Source organism: Schistocerca serialis, chromosome 3, assembly GCF_023864345.2.
Source record: "Schistocerca serialis cubense isolate TAMUIC-IGC-003099 chromosome 3, iqSchSeri2.2, whole genome shotgun sequence".
Taxonomy (NCBI): domain Eukaryota; kingdom Metazoa; phylum Arthropoda; class Insecta; order Orthoptera; family Acrididae; genus Schistocerca; species Schistocerca serialis.
In genome coordinates, this window is record NC_064640.1 from 214,032,751 (window position 1) to 214,057,089 (window position 24,339).

The following is a 24,339-nucleotide window of genomic DNA, read 5'->3' on the forward strand; positions in this document are numbered from 1 at the left end:
TGACACATCTACTTTCCATCCCTGTTCTCTTGTTTCTTCCTAGGCCCACCTATCCTCATTACATTTCTTCAGGCTTCTCATTTTACATTACTGAATAGATCTGTCAGTCCATGAAACATGTCTACACAGTTTTTTAGCTGTCTCCCTCTTTCTTTATTTTATAATCATGTTCCTAAATTCCCCACCACTACATCACCAGGTGCAACATGCTCCTATCTCAGATTTCATAAAGCAAGCTCTGTTTGAACCCATATTACTATCTCTTTTCTTATTGTTCCTACCCCCTCTGGCCAGGGAATGTGTGGTTCAATCCATGTTAATGTGACTATCTACTGCTCAATGACTTCACTGTAGAGTGAGTTATCTCTTTACTCATTACATTGTTTCACTGTGCCTAATATTTAATTAATATTTACCTTCTTTGCATTTAGATCACATGACATTTAGTTATTGTGTATGTGATCAGGGGTACCTGTTTTGTTTTATTTTGAGGGAATGTGCTGCTGTGTTTGTAAATTTCTAATGGTTTGAATCTTGAACTTAAGTTGTCAATTTAAATTTTCATGGGACTTCAGAAACATAGATTGAAGATTTTCTTGAGATGGTATTTCAAATATTTACCATTCAGGTTTTGTAAAGTAATAAATAAGGTTGAAATCAACTCAGGTAACAGTATCTAGTACCCATGAAAGTTACACAATTGGAACACCAATTCAAGAACTGCTGAATATCCTTTGAAGCCCTAAAACCTCACTCAATTAATTTTGATTATTTCTACATACACTTCAATGTTCCTTGACTGACAATTTTTGTAAATTTTTACTAAGCTGACGAACATTTTCACTCTCAAAATTATCATATTAGTCTTTGATTAGTACTTTGGTGACCCTTCATTCCATATTGACAAGTGATTATCATTGTTTAGTTTTCTCCTGGTTTTATTCATAGTTACTGCAATGACAGATGCATTTAATTTTCCTTATCACATTAAGTAACTCTAAAGATAGACCCATATTTACATATCATTCTCATGTAGTTCAAATGTCAGTCATCTGTTTTGTGCTTGGCACCATTAAATCCAAGAATTCCTTTAATGCTATCCTCCAACACTTCAAGGCAACAAGGTTTCCCTACTTTATTGTTGGCTGGAAAATTCCAATGTTGTATCTTTGATACTTTTCATAGAAAGCACTATCTAGATGTCTGTTTTCATGTACAAAGAAACATGACTTACTGAAAAAGTTGTGAAGGCATCACAGAAGCTCTTCTTACAATTCCCCTGCCTTAATTCTTTCAGATTTTGTTGCAGTCTCTGTGACTACATTATCCTTAACTCCTATAAACAGGAAACAAAGCTATGGTTTAGTCACTTAACATAAGGTAGCATCTACTTTAGTAATATGACATATAAGGGGTGATTAAAAGGGATCTGTTCAAAGGCTGTAAAGTCCAGAATAGATATGCCAATTAGGCAACATCACCATGAGCAGTGAGGCAATCATCCCACTGATGCACCAAGTTTAAGGTACCCATTTGGTAAACACTGTGTTCTGGTGCATGAAGAAGCCTGTAACTGCCTGCTGCACATCCTCATCTGACAGCAAACGTCAACATTTCAAGGCATTTTTATGGTGTCAATGGCAAGATAATCACATGGAAAAAGATGAGGACTATAGGGTGATTGCTTATATATCTCCCACTTGGCATAACTTCTGCATTACAAAATTTGCAATATGAGTATATGTGGTATCATGAAGCAGCAGCACCCCTTGGTGCAGTTGGTGATTTTTGACAGACATGCTGCTCGATACCTATTCTTCATTCCCCAATAGCTGCCTATCAGTGTTTGTCCATCAGCAGCTCATAAAATAATAAAAGCCATTTGGTCCTCTTTGAAAGCATTTGGTAATAATGTTGCCATAGTTCACATTCTCACATATACCGCACTCAACTTGAAAAGACATGAAGAGTTGTGCTACATTGCATATACACTGCAGCAATGCCCTCAAATGGAAAATTTTGATCACTCCTTATAAATACTTCAAAGCATGTTGGTGGCATACTGTGCTCACATTTTTTGTTCAGAAATGAAAAACTGTGCATTTCATAAAAAGAAGGAAAAACAGTGTCTTATGACTATGATAGTAATGACTCACAACTGGAATCAATCAACTCATTTAAATACCTAAAAACTAAACTCTTGCCAAACAGGGCATGAAGGCCCAATGGTACTGACCAGCTGCCATGTCATCCTCAGCCCAAAGGCATCGCCAGATGCAGATATGGAGAGGCATGTGGTCAGCATACTGCTATCCCGGCCAAATGTCATTTTCCAAGACTGGAGCCACTACTTCTCAGTCAAGTAGCTCCTCAATTTTCGTCTCAAGGGCTGAGTCCATGCCGCTTGCCAACAGTGCTCGGCAGACTGCATGGTCTTCCATCTAAGTGCTAGCCCAACCTGACAGCACTTAACTTCAGTGATCTGATGGGAACCGGTGTTACCACTGCAGCAAGGCTGGTGGCCATTTAAATACCTGAATGTAATAATTTGTTGGAATATGGACTGGAATGATTGTGCAGAATCACTCATAGGTAAAGGAGGTGGCGGACTTTGGTCCATTGGTAGGATACTGGGAAAATACAGTCAGTTTACAGAGGAAATTGTTTATAAAACACTCATGCAATGTATCCTAAAATATTGATCTTATATGTGAGCACTGTGTCATATAGGAATAACATGGGATATAACATATACAAAGAAGGACAGCAAGAATGACCACAGATTTGTTTGATTTCTGGGTGAGGATTACAGTGATACTGAAAAACCTGAACTAGCAGATGCTTGAAAATAGGTGCAAATTATGCCATGGAAGCCTGCTCACAAAATTTCAAGGAACAAGTGGGGAATCTAGGAGCCCATACATATCCACTAAGGTGTTAGGAAATCATGCTTCCCACACTCCATATGCAAATGGAGAAGGAAGAGGTCCTAATAAGTGATACAATGAGGAGTACCTCTGCTGTAAACTTAACAATTGTTTGCACAGAATATATGTGGATGTACATGTAGAAATTTGAGAGGAGTAACATTTAAATTCCAAACAGGCCACACAAACTTAGGTTTTATGTGGGTCTCCTAATCTGCTTCAGGCAACTGCAAGAACAGTTAACTTAGCCAGGCTATGGGAGATATGTTTCCCACTATCTTGCTACTTATAAGCTCAACCAGTGCCATGCACTAGTGCATGCAGGACTGAGTCTGTAGAATGAAATAACAGGACATATAAATGTTCTCATTGTTTGTTTATTGGAACCAGACGCAACTACCTATAACATACAGTACAATTGCATACGATTGTCCCAAAAGTGAAAATAAATGCTAGCTTGAAGGTGTCCATATCATTTAACATAGTACTCATTGGTGTATGCATGAGTACAGGGAATTTGTGTGTATTTGGCGTGACACGCAGTTGGTGGTCACACTTTGAGATGTGGACAACATTTATTACACATGACCTTATCAACAATGCACTAAATAATCTATAACATGATCATGGCAGTCTACATAACTTGGCACACAGAATGTTACTGTGACAACAAAAAACTATCGTGCACTCACAATACAAGACGAAGTGGACAAAGTGAATTTACTCTAAACATGCAACAGAAATGATACAATTAAATATTCTTGTTAAAGTGGCAAGTGGAATGGTGCACTATCTATGAGGATCAGTTACATGCTAATAGCATAGCATACATGACACACAAAGGAAATAGGCAGGTGAAAGGGCAAGGCATGTGTGAATTTATTGTATAATAATTACAATGCAAGCAAATCAATATGATTAAATCCTCTGTTTGGTGGCACAGCTTGGTCTCATCAAGAATAAATGAAGCACTCTGCCACCAGCTGTTGATAAGGCTTGCAGCTGCCAGCAATTACAGTCAGCCAAAGTGTGCAGTAATGACTCAGCAGCATTTTCTTCACTTTACTCATACCTGTGTGGAGCAGTATGGAAAGTAATTATCAGGGAGTACTTCCTAGCACACACCTTTCTGGGAAAAACCCTCAAGATCCAGCAAGGAAGTGCATGTCAGAGAGAGACACCAACTCTTAGGTCGACTTTTACTTGCAGCCCAATCTGCTGCTGTGCGGTGTGTCATTTGCTGTTGATGTCTGTTGAAGAAGTTGGGTGGAGTGTGTATAGTTGATGTAGTGCATTGCACAAGGCCATTGTTGATTCCCGTACTCAGTCTTACAAGGCTAGGCTAGCTCTTTGTCTTTGATTATTTTGATTGTCATGGGACATGAAATCCTTATTCTTTCTTCCTTTTTTCCTACCAAAATCTGTAGAATTTTCTTACTCTTCCTTTTAAGAGGATAGTGTTGGACATTTTAACCAGTACTTGATTCAATGTACCATGAAAAACACAAACACTGCAAACACTTCAAATCTGAAATATGCTATTTATGGTGTGTATTTATGTGTTTTAATATATTTTTATTGACACTGTATGAAATTATGGCATTGCATATCTATACATTTCCATCATAAACTATAAGACAATAATGTTGTTTCATCTTTAATTCTTTATGGATATCATACATTTCTACAAGTATATTATGCTGAAGAAAGGAGTATTCTCCATTAAGATTATTAGTGTACTGAACTGTCTTTGTATCACTATTTTAAGTAGTGAAATATGAGGAGAACTTGAAAAGTCTTTATATTTACAAAGTCTATGTCTTTACTGTGGAGGCAAGTTTTTCCTTTTAGTCCTTCAGCTAATTTACATATTCAATGTAGCTTAACAATCATATAATTCAGTCCATTTCATTATGTCCCTGTTCTTGTAGTTCTTTTTAAATTGTGCACGCTACTTGATAAAACAATTTCATATGCATTGGATAATAATGACTTTTTTCTGCATGATTTTAGAACTCACTGTATATTGCTACATGCACAGAAACTAGCAGCTCACATAATCACTTTGTAAAAATTAAATAAAGTAAATACCACACTTTACTGTGTGTAAATAAAACTGTGGTGTAACAGCTGTTTGTTGAACAACTAATCTTCACATGTATTGTGTTTATTACTAGCTGTTTAACACAGTTATAGTTTTCTTTTTATTGCTTATGGCATGAATTTTCCATTTTGTATGCATTATGCCAACAGGTCAGCCTAGAATTTGAAAAATCTGGAGATGATTTGCAAATGCACTTTCCAATTACTATTGCGACTGTGCCATTTCGTATTCCGAACTCAAACCAGCAGCCTAAAATTCAATATGGTAATGTATTGCCACCAGAAAAATTATTAGTTATAATAATTGTATGTTCTCAGATAAGAAACTGGCCAATATAAGAAACAAAAATCAGACAGATTTGCTTCTACTGACTCTTTAGAAGAAGGAAATATAAAACATGAAAAGAGATGTGAATAACTGAAACTGACTAGAATGAAAGCTTAATCCAATAATGCTGGCTAGTGATGAATATAATTACTAACACATATATACATGTTCTATCAACCCGACTTCAAGACAACATAACAATAACCATACCATTATGTAAAGTGTGAATTCCATATCTTCTTTATGAAATTAACTAGAAAAATGTATATGATTATTTCGTAAAACTCTTATTGTTTCCTTATGAACAGTAGTAATTTTATCTCTCTCTTTCACTGTATTTTACTGTCTGATATACCTGTATTTGAAAATTTGTTTCATGACAACATATTATACCTTTCACTGCCGCCTTCCCCTTTGCAGATTCTAAAATTTTGTCCTTTCCATGTGTCTATACTATTACTATACAGTAATCTCAGTGGCTAACACATTAATAACCTATGTTTCCCTTCATGGCAACATCTACACAGTAACACAAGATATGAAACACATGTCCCTGCCTCGATATGTGTAGATGGCAATACACTGCATGCTGCATCTATTTAAACTCAAACAAAGAATGCTGCACAGTTTGGCAATGCTTTTCTAATAACTTTATATGGAAAAAACCACTTTAAATGTATACAAAACATGAAGTGACAGTTAAATGAAAAGTATCAAGTAATGGTCAAATGTTAAAATAAACCAGACTATCAGTTATATCAGAATTATCTGCTTTTGTGAGTTTAATTTGAAGTTTGCTAAAGTAATAAGTCACTGTCTGTCATATCTGTAATTCTTATCAGACTTTCAGAATATGAGACAAATGTCATATGTCACACTATTTTGTGAATTCAAATGAACTGTTGTTATCACTGGTTCAGCACAACATAGGACACAAACATAGAGACTTATCTGTGGGATTTAGTTATTTGAGATAATCACAATATTTGAACAGATTATATATATTATATACTTTTCCCTTCTTTTGGTGTATCCATGTCTGATGAACGATTTTTTTATTTCTTTAATTATTGTCAGTGGTTGACAGGAAAGGAATGGAAAAATAATAAGTTTACTCTCTTTGTGCATGTTTTCCAGTGACTGTTACAATTGTTATTTGTTTTTTGTAAACAAAACAGGCTCATTTTATGTTCATTCAATACATTCCACAACAATAAGTAATGATAGGGACTAATAATTGCAATGGTGTTATCTATGACATTCCTCAAAGGAACCACTCACTGTTATGGTTACAATCAAGAATATTTGTACTAAAATATGTTATGACTCTCCAGATGTCAGTTTAAATTATGTATAACCCTTGGTCAGTCTGCTTGTTCACTCATTCTTGAGCTACAAATCTAAAGGTTTGTACTTCAACTCTCAAATTATGAGGCACTTAAGAATATAACATTGGCAATTTACTTTGTGTGTGAAAATTGTCAAATAACACTTGACTTGTATTGGATGTTGAACCAATGAGCCCCTCTAACTGGCTCATTAATCTATTTATCAAGTCAAAGGAAGGTAAGGATATATGACATCCATTAGAATTGCACCTAGTGAATCACTCCAGTTTTCAAATCTGCATTCAAACTGAAAGTAGCTTTACATTTACACAATATGCCTTTGCAGTAAAATAAGGGGACTTACGGCTTAATGTCTCATTGATTGTGAAGCTATTAGAGATGGAACTCTAGCTCATACAAGGGAAAGATGGGGAAGGAAATCAGCTGTGTACTTTCCGCAGGAAGTACCCATCATTGGTTTAAGTAATTTTAGGACAATTATGGAAAACTCAAATATGGATGGCTGAATGAAGATTTGAACTGCCACCATCCTCAATGTGAATCGGATGTTCTAACCACTGTGTCACTTCACTCACCTTAACAGATGTGTCTACAATTGCTACCTGTATCATTTTGAGCTTTTTCTAGGCTACAAACATGTTCCCAGCTTTCTGCTACATCTCTTCACTGTATTACTCGGAAAACTGTAATCTTGTTTCCTGTCCTTTTGATTAATTTGTATTGCTACAATTTCCAGAGTATAAATACTTGCAGAAGCTGCAAGTTTCAGTTTTTAGATATTATCTTCTGTTTGCTGTGATTTCCTTGTTATTTTCGGGCTGTTTAACTTATTTATGTAATTATATATCCTTTCACAATTTGGCACAATGATGTAGGACACATCATATAAATTACAAAAATGTTTGTGTTGTATCAGACAATTATTGTTAAAATGTGCCTAAACATTAACAATTTCATTTACACCTTCATTTACTTAGTTACATACATTTTCCATGGATCATTTTGCACAATAGACTGTAATGATGTGGAACAAATTATTTTAAAAAGAAAAAAAAAAAAAAGATATGCAGATGTGAGTGAGTAATTCCTACCCCCCAGCCTTTACGCATAACAGTAATAGAAATTCCTCTGTGGAGTAGTAAGAGTTGTCAAGGAGAAACTTTCTGTTTGTTATCAAATTATACTTTGCTACTGTCAGATATTTTATACCACTGGGTATGTGATCAAAACTTTTTGTTGCAGCAGTGTGCACCCCTTTTTGTGCTAAAGACAACCTTAATGTAGAGTAATGCATGTAATTTTTCCTTCAGATACTGTAATTGTGTACCCCATTGTTCCTTTTGAACTGTAGTAGCCTATTTACAACAAACTTCATGAGGGAATAAATATACTGTGATCAATAGTCAAAAAGCCCAATATCTCATCTTACTGATTTGTGTCTTCCCAAGATTTATAGTGATTCTAAATGCAAAAGTAACTGAACTAAGTTGTTTTAGGAGTTCCAAAATGTGTTTTCTCCAATTTTAATTCTCGTCAATATCAATTCCAAAGAATTTTGAAGCTTCCCCCATACTTATTATTTCCTCACCCTGAGTTACAGTTATCATTGGTTTAGTACATCTGGGTGTGCAGAGCCGAATATGTAGTGTCTTTTTAACATTGAGGGTGAGACCATTCAATGATATTTTTATGAACTCTGTTTACAATTACTTCTGTTTCTGTATGTATGCTTGGATTGATTACGGTAATAGTGCCACATGCAAAAAGAACTAAGTCTGCTTGTTCTGCTTGTTGTATATGAGGTGGAAGATTGTTTATATATATTAGGAACAGTAGTGGACCTAAAAATGAGCCTTGGTGAGCCCCATATGTGATTTCTCCCCATCAGAATTATGTCCCTGGACTATATTGCTTGAATTACTAAGTACAGCTTTCTGTGTTCTTTTGGTTAGATATGACATTGTCTGTTGGTTGGCTTTACCACCAATCCACTAAAATGTCAATTTATCTAGAATAGTACTATGATTCACACAGTCAAATGTATTAGATCATTAGCACAAAATACAAACTGTCACTATTTTATTATTTAATGCTTGTAAAATCCGATGAGTGAATGTGTAAATGGCATTCTCAGTGGAGCAGTCTTTCTCACACTTAAACTGTGATTTGCTAAGGATATCACAGTTGCTAAGGTGAAATACTATTCTAGACTATATCAAATTCACAAAAGTTTTGGAAAATGGTGTTAGCAGTAAAACAGGATGGTAGTACTTGACATCTCTCTTATCATCTTTCTTAAAGAGGGGTTTAACAATGGCATATTTCAATCTCTCTGCAGTAATGCCTTGAGTCATTGATGTGTTCAATACATCAGATGAGACTGGGTTTATTACATGGGAACAAATTTTTAGTACTCTATTGAAAACACCATCAAAACCAGATGAGGTTTTCATTTTTGAGAGAATGTATAATTCATTAGACTGAATTTGTAAAAGTTACATTTTCAACATACTGCTGTGATTTTGCTCTTGAATTGTTTGCCCCTGTGCTTTCTACTATATTTAAGAAGTGACTATTAAATGCATTAGTTATCTTTACTAATCATTTATAGCCCTTCCTTTCATTTCAATAATCAGATTGTCTTGTTCTGTGGCTGGTTGTCCTGTCTGTCATTTCACTACACTCCATGTGACCTTAAGTCTGTTTTCAGAAGTACTGATTTCTGCCATTATATTCACATTCCTTGATTTTTTTAACAACTGTCTTAATAATTTTAAGCAATTTTTGTAGTGTGCAACTATTGCAGGATCCATACTTGTTCTTGTCAAAGGATACAATTTCCTCTTCATTTCAAAAGGTACTGTGATCCCTCTGGTGATCCACGGTGTTTTTGATTAGCTTATGCTAATAACAGCAACTAGAAACAGTGTCCATTTTTAACTTTAACACACAATCACACATACTGATATGTACATTGAGTGTATTAAAAATATATTTGAAAATTTTCAGGACAGGTTTCCCACACTAAAACAAAGAGGATAGTCAAATTACTGAGTTAATGAAAGAGTGTTTCACAAAGTTGACTAGTCAGGAACTCATAATAAATGTTTAAATTGTCTGATCTAATCTTCTCCTTACTTATGTACATTCATAAACTCACAAAATCATGGATTACAGCAGCCTTTCAAATACCCACATTTGGTGCTGAATAGTTGCATAAATTTCTGTAACTTTTGAAGAAATGTCTAAATTATGAATTTTTCTTCTATAAATCAATAGTCTTAGATAGGCCTATTGATAATTATCCAAATGACTGAGATTGAGGTGTCATGACATTTTTTATCTTCTACCTATTTGTCTTCCATAGTAAATGTCTTCCTGTGCATTTTTAACAATATGACAATGGATGTTTTTAGCTTTATAGTAAAAATTGTGTACTACTTATTATCTAGATATAAACATAGTCACCAAACTCTTTAAGGAATTAGATTAGGAGGACCTAAAATATTCAAGTAAACTCTTTTAGAACATTTTAGAAACATTCTGTATCTTGGTTTACATCCTCCACCTCACCCCTTTCCTTTCAGAGTGAACTGTGAGAGGTGATGTCAGTGTGACTCATATGTCTGAGTGTTGATTATTTTTACCCATTATAAATTAAGTAGTTTAAAGATAACAGTTCCTCTCCTCAGTTGGCTTTAATTATAGACACACAGTTCAACATCCTACAGAGATATACAGTATGTCTGTGAATGATGCAATGATATATTTTAAAAAGAACTTTTCTGTAATGTGAATGAATCTTCTAATCTACTGTGAACAATGTGTTTTGGTTTGAAATTTCTTGCTAGATGAATACTAAGTACTAAAGCAAAAGTACTGGACCTGAAACTTTGACTTTCACAGGCAATGCTTCAACACACAATATTACTTTGTAAGGAAGGTTTAAAGGTTTATTTTAACTGATAGTTTGCTGTAACCCAAAATTGCATTCCATACATGACAAGGGACTGATAACACCCAAATGATTTCATTCTGGCAACTTGTGTTGGGCACAGTTCAAAACTAATTTTCATAAAAGAAAGAAAGAAAGATTGAATTGAGCCTGTGATAAAGTCTCTTAACAGGATCTTTATAATACACGTAGTGGTCCACATACATCCTCAGCACTTTTGTAGATTATGCAATTTCTATGTCTTTATGAACCAACACAAAATATAAATGAACATTCTGAATCTTTTTCTTTTTTAAGTTATGTTATCACCACCACCATCATTGTCATCATCACCCACTTGACATCCACTAATTGGTACCTCATAGATTTACATCTATTTTCTGCATCATGAAGTGCATGGCACACATTCTACCCCATATTATGGTTTCTTCTCATTCCATTCATATATGAAGCAAGGGAATGCTCTGTGCACATTTAATTAGTCTGATCTTGTCTTTTTGGTCTCTGTGGTAGTAATATATAGGAGGTGGCAGTATAACTCTCATGAGTCCTCACCAAATACTGGCTTTTGAAGGACAGTTGATATCTATGCTCAAGCATTTTCCACTTCACATTTTTCGCCTCTTGTGTGTTGTTCTTCCATGAGTCAAATAAATCTGTTACCATTCTTATTGCCCTTCTTTGTATATATTCAATACCCCTTGTTAGTCCTATTTAGTATAAACCCAGCACACTTCAGGAATATTCTAGAAAAGATCATGTGAGAGGTACATAAGCACTCTCCTTTCAAGACTGGCTAAATTTTTCCCAATGTCCTACCAATGAACAGGGGTCTGCCACCTGCTTTACCTATGACTGAGCCTACATGGTCATTCAGTTTCATATCCCTGCAAACAGATCTATGTATCTGTATGAGCTGACTCACTGCAATTGTTATTGATTGATATTTTAGTTATATGGTGCTATATTTTTGCATTTTGTGAAGTGCACAAATTTACTTTACAGAACATGTAAAGCATGCTGCCAGTCTTCACACCACTTTGAAATCTTATCAAGATGTGACAATGCGTGTGCATGCTGGTTTCAAATTGTACTATCAGAGTTATTGGCCGCATCATCAACATAAAACACACCACTTCACATTTTTCATCACCTGAATGATGCTCTTTCATGAGTCAAATAAATCTGTTACCATTCTTGCTGCTCTCCTTTGTGCATATTCAATACCCCTGTGCCAGTTATTTCTAATGTCTGTGAATGACTCTCAGTTCAAGACAACATTCTGTACTCTCCTTATCTTGATATCCCTTATGATTTTTCCTTCATTAACAAGCATTGTTATGGCAAATGTTATTTGGAAATAAAGAAATACTGCATCTGCCTGGTTGCCTTGATCCATGGATTTCACAATATCACATGAAAGACCCCAAGTTGAATTTTGCATGACAAATGTTTACAGAAACCATTCTTGTTGGCATGAAAGAGATCATTCTGTTTGAAATATCTCATTGTTTTTGAGATCATAATATCTTGTAAGATTCTACAATAGATGGATGTCAATACTAATGGATGGTAGTTCTGTGGATCATATTGCCACCCTGCTTATAGATGGACATGACCTGTGTTTTCTTCCAACCACTGGGCACAGTTTTTGTTCATGGGCTCTGTGATGTATTATAGTTAAGACTGGGGCTAACATAGCTGTAAATTCTATATAGAATGACTGGGATTCCAGCAGGCTTTGAGGTCACTTTAAATTTTAGTGACCTCAGCTGTTTCTCAGTAACACTGACACTAATATTTATGTCTCTGATTTTTGTAATGATGGGAGAATTAAACTGGATCTTCCACTGTAAAAGAAGATTTAAAAATAGAGTTCAAAATTTCTGATTTTCCTTTGCTACTCCCTTTTTTTAATTCCTGTGACATCTAGTGAAGGCTTCATGCAGTACCCATTTGCTCTTCATTTAGCATTTCTCTCTCTATAGGCTTATGCTTTGTTTGATAACTATTGTGCAGTAGCTGCTGGTTCCTTAGAATTTTCACTACAGGGACTGTATACCATAGTGTGTGTTCTGGCCATTTCAAGTGAACTACATGAAAAACAAAATGTCCTTACAACTGAGCGAGAACAAGGAATATTACTGACACCATTTAAGAAATAAGCGAGTATAAATGTATCTATATAAAACTATATTTCAAAAGACGGTTTGTAAAAATGTAATAATGTTTTATTGTGTTTGTACAACCATACCATTTTCTGCATGTTTTAAATTAAAAAACCCCACTGATGATGGTGATATTTGTTGCCAAAACTATTTTGGGATAATAAAGAAATAAACAAATAACACGGTGTTTTGCATCATGGCAGACTCAATTTGTGATATTACTGTTAGACTTAAAAAATTTGCTGCTGATAAGCAGTTTTCCTGAGACACTATCAGACTCCTTTAATGAAAAGAAAAGAGAAAACAGAGCAAAACAAAACCTCATGTACTGAAAAGGACACTTGATAATTGGTAATCTTAGAACAGTTGGTACAAGTAAAATTGAACTCTATGCAGGCAGCCAAGGGTGATGTATAGACACAGAATTTAGGGGTAGAAGCACTCATAAATTAACTTACATATTAAAACCAGGAGTAAAATTTAGTGCAGCCACACCAATGAATCCAGAAAATATTTCATTACTACTCACTAACAAAGATTTTTCCATCTTCCTGGTGGGATCGAATGATATTGTAAGGAACAAAGAGAGGGAGGGAGAGAGAGAGAGAGAGAGAGAGAGAGAGAGAGAGAGAGAGAGAGAGATGAGAAGGACAAATGTCATTGTTTTTTAAGTGCCACATTGACACAACTTGGCAGAGTGGTCATGTGTCAACAAAAAAACTGGAAGTGCTAATACAGAGATGCGGAATTCTGCAGCCATTTTTAAAATGCAACATTTGTTGACACTAGCAATTTGGGGGAAAGAGTCCACACTGCACATGGTTTTCACCTAAATAGACTAGGAAAAAATGTTATAATAACAAAGATTTTATAAATGTAAATAAGAACTCAAATGTGTAGGTTGATGCTACAGTCATGCATCTAATGGACAGAAAGTGTATGTTATCAGGAGAATCAAATGTAATTTCTGCTGCCAGTGAGGCTACATCACTCCAAGGTAACTGTAAGATGTTGTTAAAGTAAGGAAACATCCAGAATGACACCAGTTCACAGAGAAGAATTGGAAGAACAAGATCAGCTAGTGTGCTTGATACAACATATGATGGGTTACCAAGTATGAAGATTTCTCAGCCTCCAGAAACATCTCAAAGAAATACTAGAAACTAACAGGAGAGCACAGTAGCAGTGACAGAGCAGGCACCCAAAGCCTCTGTAACAGCAGCACCATCATCACTGAAAACAAAGTTGGAAAAAATGGCAGCAGTGGCAAGTTACTCACTGCAGCCCAGTGAATGATTCATGAGGTGCAGGAAACCTGCGCTTCTCAAGGATTTTTTGAACCTAACCACAACAAAGGACAGAACATGACACTGAATACTGTAAATATGACTGAAAAACAATCTCATATTAATAAAACACTAAGTGTGATGCAAGTGAATTTCTGTAGCTTTAGGAATAAATTGTTGAAATTGAGGCACTTCTGCAGTAATGAGGAAGTAGATCTTGTATGTGTATCAGAGCATTGGATGAGGAATGATGAGGTAGAGTTCTTTATTCCTTGGGGATATGTTGTTGCAGATGTGATATGTCAGGAAATGAAAAAAAAAAAAAAAAATGGTGGGGCAGGCATAATTGTTAAAGAGGGTAAGAGATTCACAAAAACTGGTATTACCTCATACTGTTTCAAAACAGATGGGGAGTTCAGTGGTGTAAATCTTGTAGAGTATAACCTAACCATTATAAAGGATATCAAATTAAACACCTTTCAGCCATCAATTTTTAACCTTATTTTATTGGGCAACCAGTTTCAGCATTTTGCTACGCTATATTCAGGCTCCTGACAAATGGGTAGGAATAATCTACATCGCTTGTGATCAAAACAGGGGCCAACAATACTGGTGTTAGTAGTTACAGTGGCCACTTCAACCATCACCTGCCGACCATGGAAAATGGTGTAGTAAAATGCTGAAACTGATTGCCCAATAAAATAAGGTTGAAAATTGACTGCTGAAAGGTGTTTAATTTGATATCCTCTATCGAACAGCCAAGTCCCACAACCATCGCTAAAAAGATGGACATACAGTAACCATTATAAGTCTCTACAGGTCTCCATGTGGAGACACAGACATTTTCTTTGAGAATTTTGAATTGATAATGAAAAAGTTGTTAAAATCTAAAACAAAAATTGATATCTGCAGGACTTCCATATAGAAATGGGAAATGAGATTGAGAAAGTCAATATGTCATTTTTCAACCTTCTCAGAGTATTCAATCTACATTGTAGCAACAGAAAAGTCACATGTGTTGGAACATTTATAGATAACATCATTGTTAACTCTGAAAGTGATGTGTACATTATCAGTATTGTTGGTGGGGGATTTGCACTGCATGATCCAATACTCCTTAGGTTTAACCAAAACAAAACTGGTGAATTCCTCTATAAAAAAAAGTGCCAACACTAAGGGAAAGGTGACATGGGGTAGAGGACCAAAGGAAGAAGTAGTAGACAAGTTCATTTACAAATATTAAGTGGAACTGTATATACTAGTGTCAAATGGGTATAAATGAAACTGAAACTGCTTTTGAGAGGTTCATTAAAATTTATTTAGACCTGTGGTATATTTGTTCTCCTCTTATAAAACTCATTCATAAAAGCAAACCTATAAAGAAGAACATTAAGTGGTCTACAGATGAACTTACCAATATCAGGGAAATATGTTATCTTTGTACCATGTGTATAAAACTTCTCCTAAATATGAAACAGAGCAGAATGATGAATTGTAAGAAGCTTATCTTGAATGTACGAGCACCTACAGAACTAAGATCAGAATTGCAAAAAGAACAGCATATGAAAGGTACATTGAAGGTGCTCCTGATAAGTGCAAAGCTGCATGTAATGTTGATGCACAAGAGCATCACATGTAGCATGAACATGATACAGTTCGTGATCTGGACAAAATTAATCTTTTTGTCATGGATTCTGTAACTGATATTAGGAACAAAATTAAAGCTACACATACTAATCCAACTGATCTACTTAAGCATCAAAACTGTAGAAACTACAGCTTTAAATGTAGGACAATCACACCCGCTGAGATTAAAAAAGTAGTAGCAAAGTTCTCAAACTCAAAGAGCATGGACTACTCTTGGTTGTCCAGTTATATGATTAGAAAAACAGTACATATAATTAGTGAAACATTGGCCTTTCTTTTTAATGGGTGTCTAGATTTGGGAGTATTTCCTACAATACTAAAAATATTCAAAGTTATTCCAGTGTACAAAAAAGGCAGCAAACATGGTTTCAAAAATCACCAAACAGTTTCAATAGTTCCTGTTTCCTCCAAAATATTTGAAACTCTTATTTATAACCAATCGAACAACTACTTTGGGTTGCATAATCTATTTTCTAATAGTCAATTTCGCTTCCACATGGGAAGAAATACTACCACTGCTGTCCTCTCAATTATGAATGAAGTAATAACAGCCTTTGAGAATAAAAATAAAGCTTCACTCCTTTTTTGTAATTTGAGTAAGGTATTTGACTGTATTTCTCATGATATCTTACTTGATAAACTCAACTTCTGTGGTGTACAAGGATCTGCATTGGCAGCAATTGTATCATACATGGACAATAGGAAACAGTTTGTCTCTGTCAGAAACAGGCACTCACAGCTGAAAGAAGTTAAAACAGCGGTCCCACAAGGTTCTGTCCTTGGGAACTTTTTTTTTCATAATTGCAGTCAATGATTTACCCCACTGTGTAATTGCTGATGACATAACATTGCTAACTAAGCATTAGAATACATTAGATCTGCAAGATATGATGCAACATGACATGGAAGCAGCACTAAACTGGCTCTCATCAAATACACTGGTTTGCAACCATGATACACACCAGCAGATTATATTTGGATTGTCAAAACTTTAGAAGTAAAAGCAGTTAAAATTCTAGGAATTCGTGTAGACTCTATGTTAACTTGGGAAACATGCAGAATTATCTTGAAAGATGACCTAAATGTCTCTCTACCTGGTTTATCATATATCTAAATCTTTCTACTTGGTTTAGTTGACATTTGTACTTTCTTAAGTACTGTTGCTACAACTGCTTAAAGATCAGTGATATCAGTTTAAGAGTGATGATCCTCAAATATATCAGATCTATTTGTTCCGTAAGATGTACTGTACTATATTTCTGTTACCAATGTTCAACATGCTAAATGAGACTGTACAGGCATACACACAGAATGTACAATATAATCCTTCACATCATTTGCTGTCGTTTCTGTCTCTACTTTCCCACACATTATATTGTCTTCAGTTAGATACATGCATTAGTTCCTGCATGTTTTATGATGTCATCTACTCACCTTCTTTTAGATTGTTGTTTCAGTCATGTCTCTACCAGCTATCCATATGGCTAAATGTTCTCACATCCATTTTATTTTCATTACAGTTATAATTATGAATGCAACTCCAGTCTGTTTCCTGGCACATTTGTTCATTTTACTTTTTCTCCTAGTAATTTTCATTAAGTACCTTCCCTTTGATTGATGATTAATCCTCAGCTATTGAATAGTTTTTGTGTTAAAACTCCGTATCTCACTACTGTGAGTCAAAACCTTCCTTTTCAGATACATTGTGAGTTTGGTTTTGAAAACCCCATTTAATTTACCATAAGCACTCCAGACCATTTTACCATTGTTTTATTTCTTTTGCTGTACATTTAGTCACTGTCTTCAACTGCTGAAACTATACGACTTCATCAACTGGTTATATGACTATTTTTTATCTATACTGTTTTCATTTTGATATGTTGGTTGTACATTATTATTGTCTGATCATAACTGAATTTAAGCCCCCTTTCAGTCTTGTTCTATTACATTCTTACATTTTATGTTGAAGTTTTTATGCACTAACTCAAAATAATGGTCAAAAATTGGCAATACAAATGTACAATGAAGATGTGGAACTTTCTGTGACAGAGTCATTCCCCACAGAAATAAGGGATGCAAAAAATTATGTCAAGATGCTTGAAGATGCATTAAGGTACCTTGCAGAGCTTTCTGTGCAGTCAACAAGTGATAGGCAGTCGCAGTTCACTGAGTGTAAAAGCACTTACTGTTCTAGGCCTAAACTAACAAACCATAATGTACTGCTAAATAATAGATGTGAAATACTGATACCAAGTTTGCACACTCCAAATGTTACTAAAAATGAAATCACAGCAGTGGAGGTAAATAACAAATGTAAGAAGTCTCTCACATCATGAAATATAGCCACTAAACCTGAAATTATTCCACCTACAGTAAGCCAGACAAATGTAATTAAAGAACAGAGGAATAACAGTGATATCTCTATATATTCCAGCAGTCATGGGAGAGCAACTGCCAACATTTTACAATATGAACAGTGTGTAAATGCCACCAATTTCATCAAACCAAGTGCATCCATGCGTGAAATCATAAAGAACTGCTCCAATACCAGTAACAAATCGTGCATGGAATTAATTGCAGGCTCCAACAACATGTGTAAAAATGAACTCAAACAAGCCCGAAAGGCGTAAATAAAAACACTGATGCTACTAGAGGAACAAAAAACAGTTGTTTTGGGAATACCACACAGATTTGAGCTCCTACATTTCTACTGTGTAAAAAAAGAGATTGAGAAAGCCAACAAGCAGTATTATAAAATCTGCCAAGCCTTCCAATACCACATTCTTTCTTGACACTGGCTATATGGACCAAGAATTCTATACCAGACATGGTTTGCACCTTAATGGGAAGGGAAAAAGTTACATTTGTAAACAAATTGTAGAAATCCTGAGGAATGTTCATGGCATATCTAGCTCATTGGTCATTCCTTTACCCCAGTCAATCCAAATAGTTTCACAAAGTACAAATCATAATCAGACAAAGTGCAGTGAAGTGTCCCAAACCATAGGAACAACAGCAGTATCAACAGTGACATCTGGACCAGAACCAGAAGATAAAGTATCCCTACCAACAGAATAAGAGGAAACAGCTGCAAGTGAACTGTGTAGTGAAACAGGCAGGCCAAAAATAGTGCCTCCATCCCACCTGAAAGATTTTTTAACATCAGGCACAAGGAGGAGGAAACCACCACGTTAAGTAGAACCAAATTTTAACTGTACATATACACTCTAGTATAAATAAGAAACCAGAAAAGAGTCAGTGTGGAAATCTTACAAAGAATGCTAATTTTGAGACATTATAGAGAAGTACCAGCACTTTCTTAATGCACTTTAACATAAATGTATTAGGTACAACCAATCATAATGGCAGAGTGAATAAAATTGACAAACTGCAGATTCTACTCTCAGAACGCAGAAGTATTGAAACTATTTTTTTAAATGAACATTGGCTTACAAAAATTGTGTCACAATTTTAAATATGCTAAACAATTTCAGTGTAGCATCAAGTTTCTGTAGAACAAATAGTACCCATGGAGGCTCATGCATACTTGTACACACCTCTTTGGAATACAAAGTGAAAGATGATTTCAGTATTCTAAATGAAGAAAGTGTATTTGAAAGCTACTCAGTTGAATTAGAAAAGCAAAATATTGTCATTGCGTCAGAATACAGAATTCCAGGTGTAGCAGTAACAAAATTATTTTTATGAACGTTAATGGGTCTTTTACAGAAAGTCAGTAATGACAAAAAGAAAAAGCACTTTATTTTTACAAGTCCGTCTTGATCACATCAAGATGAACTTGTAAAAATAAAGTGCCAAAAAAATGATTGATGGATCTAATCCAAAAATTTGGGTTCAAGGCAAAGTTCATGGAATTCACAAGAAAAAATGACAATACAGAAACCTGTATCAGTAAAATTCTAACAAATTATAAATTTGAGGAAGCTATGTGTAGATTTAGGACTTTCTGACCATTCTGCTTTGTTTATTGAAATGACTAATACAAATGAGCAAAGTACTAGAAAAACTTAAAGCAAAAGACATTTTACTGTAGAAAACTTAAAATTGTTCTGCTCTAAACTAGAAGAGGTGGAGTGGGAAGTCCAAGATGAGATTCCAATCTCAGTACATTTTAACACATTTTTTGAAAAATTTTTACATGTCTTTAATGAAATACTTCCACTTAGAGGGTGCCAGACAAAAGTGTCAAATAAGCTAAATCAGATCACTGCTTTTCATTAACTATGTTAAACAGTATAAAAGCATATTTAAAAGGGTAGTGTAAGCAGCAAAATAAATGGTTAATACTAAATACATCTCGGCTCATGGAAACAAATCAAAGGTATTATGGTCCATCATAAAATCAGAACTGGGAATTAGAATTGACAGCAAAGATATTTCCATAATTAAGGTGGGGAGTGAAATTGTAACAAACCTGGTTCAGATTTCAGTCATTCAACACTTTTTTTATAAACATATCTAAATCAGATGTAAATGTACATGCTTAGGCAGAAGAATACTTTAACAATTTTGAGAAAATCACAGTTAAAGATGTAGAAAAAGACTATTTTACAGCTAAAAAACAAAAATCCTGCTGTATGGCATGGCATATCTACCAAAGAAGTTAAAGCAGCTGCCAGGATAATAACTCACCTTCTTTGCTCAATAATTAATAAATCACTCGAGGAAGGCCACTTTCCAGATGTCCTAAAACATGCGGATGTAAAATCTTTGTTTGAAAAAGGCTCAAGCAAAGATATGAGGAACTGACACCCAATTTCTATTCTCCCAATTTTTTCAGAAATATATGAAGAAGAGGTGTAACACAAATTAAAAAAAATTATGGAGGAATCAAACATAATTTCAGATAATCAATATGGCTTTCAAAAAGGAAAGAGAACAATAGAGGCCATTAATAAAGTTGTGAAAAAAATCAGTTCCACCTTCAACAAGTCGAGGAAAGTTGCAGGAGTACTGTGTAACCTCACAAAAGCATTTCATTGTGTAAACAATCACTTGCTTCTGTATAAAATGGAAAGGTATGGAATTGGGGGTTGTGTTTTAGAGTGGTTTAGGTCATACCTCATGAATAGAAAACAAAGGGTAGTTATATCATCAAGTCAGGGAAATTCCTTCTCTGAATGGATGCTTATTTCACAAGACATTCCACAAGGCTCAATTATGGGTCCAATTTTGTTTTTACTTTATATAAATAATCTACACCTGAACACAAATTCACACTCTGTTTTAGTCACTGATATTACTTCTGTCCTTGTTGAAAACAATGACCGTGAACAAATTCCTTCAACTGTTACAAAACTATTAGACAGTATGGGCTAAAACTGAATACTGGGAAAACACAATTTCTACAGTTTAAAACTAAGAACCCTCAGTTAAAAGAATTCCACATTAGTCATAGAAACCAAGAACTGAAAGAAACAAACTGTTTTAAATTTTTAGGCATAATTTGGATCAAAATCTATCCTAGTCTTCACACATAAAGTATTTAGCAAGTAAATTAAACAGCCTGACATTTGCAATGGATATCTGTCATATTCAACAAGCATGGAGACAAGAAAAGTAGTTTACCACAGCTACTTTGAATCAGTTATAAGGTACGGCACTATTTTTTGGTGAGGCACAACCAAAATGACTATAATTTTAAAATCACAAAAATCAGTTGTTAGAAATATATGAAAATGGTATCTGTTCTTTCAGACATGTCTGAAAGAACAGATACCATTGGTTACCATGCAGCTCTCTTAGAATGAAATTATAATTAACTCAAGACCTTAAGCTATCAACAGGTGTTGATATACATCAATGGGGACACTTGAAAATGTGTGCCCTGACCGCTCGAACCTGGGATCTCCTGCTTACATGGTACATGCTCTATCTATCTGAGCCACCGAGGGCACAGAGGAGAGTGCGACTACGTGAGATCTACATTCCCACCTTAATGTCTTCACACTACATTCGTAGTGCCCCTGCCCATTACACTCATTACTCGCGGCAGACAATCTTACCGAGTCCCGTATGCATGTGCATCCAGGACACAAGGAGAAGGTCAGTGGCCAATTAGCCTTAACTATATGAAGATAGTGACCATGCAGCTCTCAAAGAATGAAATAATAATTAAATCAAGACCTTGAGCTGTCAACAGGAATTGATATACATCAATGGGGACAGTTGAAAATGTGTGCCCTGACTGGGACTCTAACTCGGGATATCCTGCTTACATGGCAGATGCTCTATCCATCTGAGCCACCGAGGGCACAGAGGATAGAGCAACTACAGGGATTTATCCATTGCATGCTCGCCATGAGACCCACACCCCCAACTTAATGTCCACATACTACATTCACAGTGCCCCTGCCCATTACACTCATTACTCATGGCAGACAATCTTTCCGACTCCCATAAGACTTCGGGCAATGCGTGTGCATCCAGAACAGAAGAAGAAGGTCAATGGCCGGTTAGTCTTAACTGTATGAAGATGGTATCTGTTCTTTTGGACATTTTCAACTGTCCCCGTTGATGTATATCAATGCCTGTTGACAGCTTAAGGTCTTGATTTAATTATCATTTCATCCTAAGAGAGTTGAATTGTCACCAATGGTATCTGTTCTTTCAGACTGTTGATAGGCTACACACAGATTATAAATTAATAGATTAGATTATAAATTAATAATTATTGTTTCTGTAATGCACATAAATTGTAATTGCAGTACTGATGAGTCCCCTGTACATTAAATCTTGTGATTTAACTCTGTATGTTATAGGACAGTAAAAACATGATTCTGATTCTGAGTACAATATCATTAGCAAAGTGAAGGTATTGCATATATGTTCCAACAGTTTATACTCCTCTGTTGTATTAAATTGCTGCTGAGAATAAATTTGATGGTATGGAATGTCCTTCTTTTATTCCTCTTTCAGGTCAATATTTCTCACTATTCTGATCTATCTTTCCAAATGTTTATTACATTGTACAGGGTCTGCTGTTTTCCATGACTTGGTGAATTTATTTCATTTTTGCTTCATTGGTTGGTTCCCCTCTTGTTGCCCCCAGTAAACAGTTACCTAAGGGAGAGAAGGGTTGTGAATTATCTGTCTGTGAGTCATGTAAACTTTGCTCCATGTACAACAAAATTTTAACTGTTTGTATTTATATTTTCTGAGTCCAAGCTTGGGGACCAGCCATTTGCCTAAAAGAGTCTGAGAAACCTCCTGTTAATCACATCTGGGCTATCTGATGTAGCTAACCGATGGTTATTAATAATGATAAACATCATCATCTTAATTAGTTTCAAGCACTGGGCTGAGTCTGTTTGGAACATACACCTCACCATCTAGTCCTGTTTTCCCACCATTTGCAATGCTGCAAAGTAAGGCACGGCCTACAGGGATGAAGTACAATGGGGACTTCGAGTAACCCTGGACCAATATGGTTACTGTGAAGGCCCTGTAGGAACTCTAAAAAGTGGCAGCTAACAGGGCTCAGGTGAAGCTATGATAGGCTTAGCTAGCCAACAGTACATCAATAATCAGCTTAAAAAAAGGAAACTAGCCTCAGAAAAAATGGTTATCAATCCACTGCATTAATTCAATCTGGAACAGGTTCAGATTCTGCCTCACAAGATAGTGCAATGTATGTTAAGCAAGATGAGAAGATGCTCTAACTTTATTTATGATTTGCTAATGATTCATTGAGCTTCATCTATTTATTAAGCTAGTTTGGTTTTTGCTTGATTAAAACTCAACACTTTTTCTTCTATGGTTGGTAACAATTAAGATGTGTTTCAATTCTGGGTAATTGTCTTTCTCTGCAGATGGATTTTAAATAATTTTGCTTGTTCTTCTTTCATTACTTTGCCTGCAAAATTATTGAAACACCATTATTTCTGTGCACGCTGCATTCCTTTATATCATGGACGGCTTTACACACCTCAGCTAGCATTACTTCTGGGATGTCACTATTTTTGTTACCAAGTACCTATGATTCTGATTCATATCTTGAGCTATAAAATCTATAAAGAAATGTTGGTATATTGGTAATATTTTCTCTATGTTGTTTGTTCCTCTGCTGTTTGCTGTGTTAACTGATGAAATGCGGTATTTGACCAACAGAAGTATCTGTTTTGTTTTCTTGATATTCCTATTGTTTTCAACTGTCCCTCTTATCATATTTTCATTGATCCTTCACATAACCTCTTGATTATGTAACTGAATGATCTTGATTGATTCATTGTATCCTATGAGTGACAATGGTAAATCATCTATATCTAGTTACATTTTGAATTTTTGCGTTTTAATCACTTTTAGTGCTTAATTTTCATTCACTAGTACTGCCCAAATGCCACAGATGAGTATGAAACTTGCCCATTTTTCATTACTTGTGAAGTTCCAGTTTAAATTTTAGTTGGATTTACAAAATTATCTACATCAGTTCTGTTTCAGTTTTTACAATTTAAATTATATATTTTTATTTATTTCCAAACTCTTATTATGCTGTTAGCTTGTAAGTTTGAACAAAAATGAAGGATGTCTTCATGTTTTCATTTGAATGTTGAGTC

At 35.1% G+C, this 24,339-nt stretch overlaps 1 protein-coding gene across 2 annotated transcripts in view; it reads left to right on the top strand.

The window, feature by feature from the left end:
* LOC126469936 (arrestin domain-containing protein 2-like) overlaps nucleotides 1-24,339 on the top strand; it is a 242,950-nt gene that overhangs the window by 206,613 nt on the left and 11,998 nt on the right. The window contains exon 9 of one of the 2 annotated variants that reach the window (XM_050097337.1): nucleotides 5,181-5,295. The exons of the other annotated variant lie outside the window; for it this stretch is intronic. Within the exon in view, the coding sequence (XP_049953294.1) occupies nucleotides 5,181-5,295 (115 nt within the window). The remainder of the gene's footprint in view (nucleotides 1-5,180; nucleotides 5,296-24,339) is intronic. 2 annotated transcript variants of the gene reach the window in all.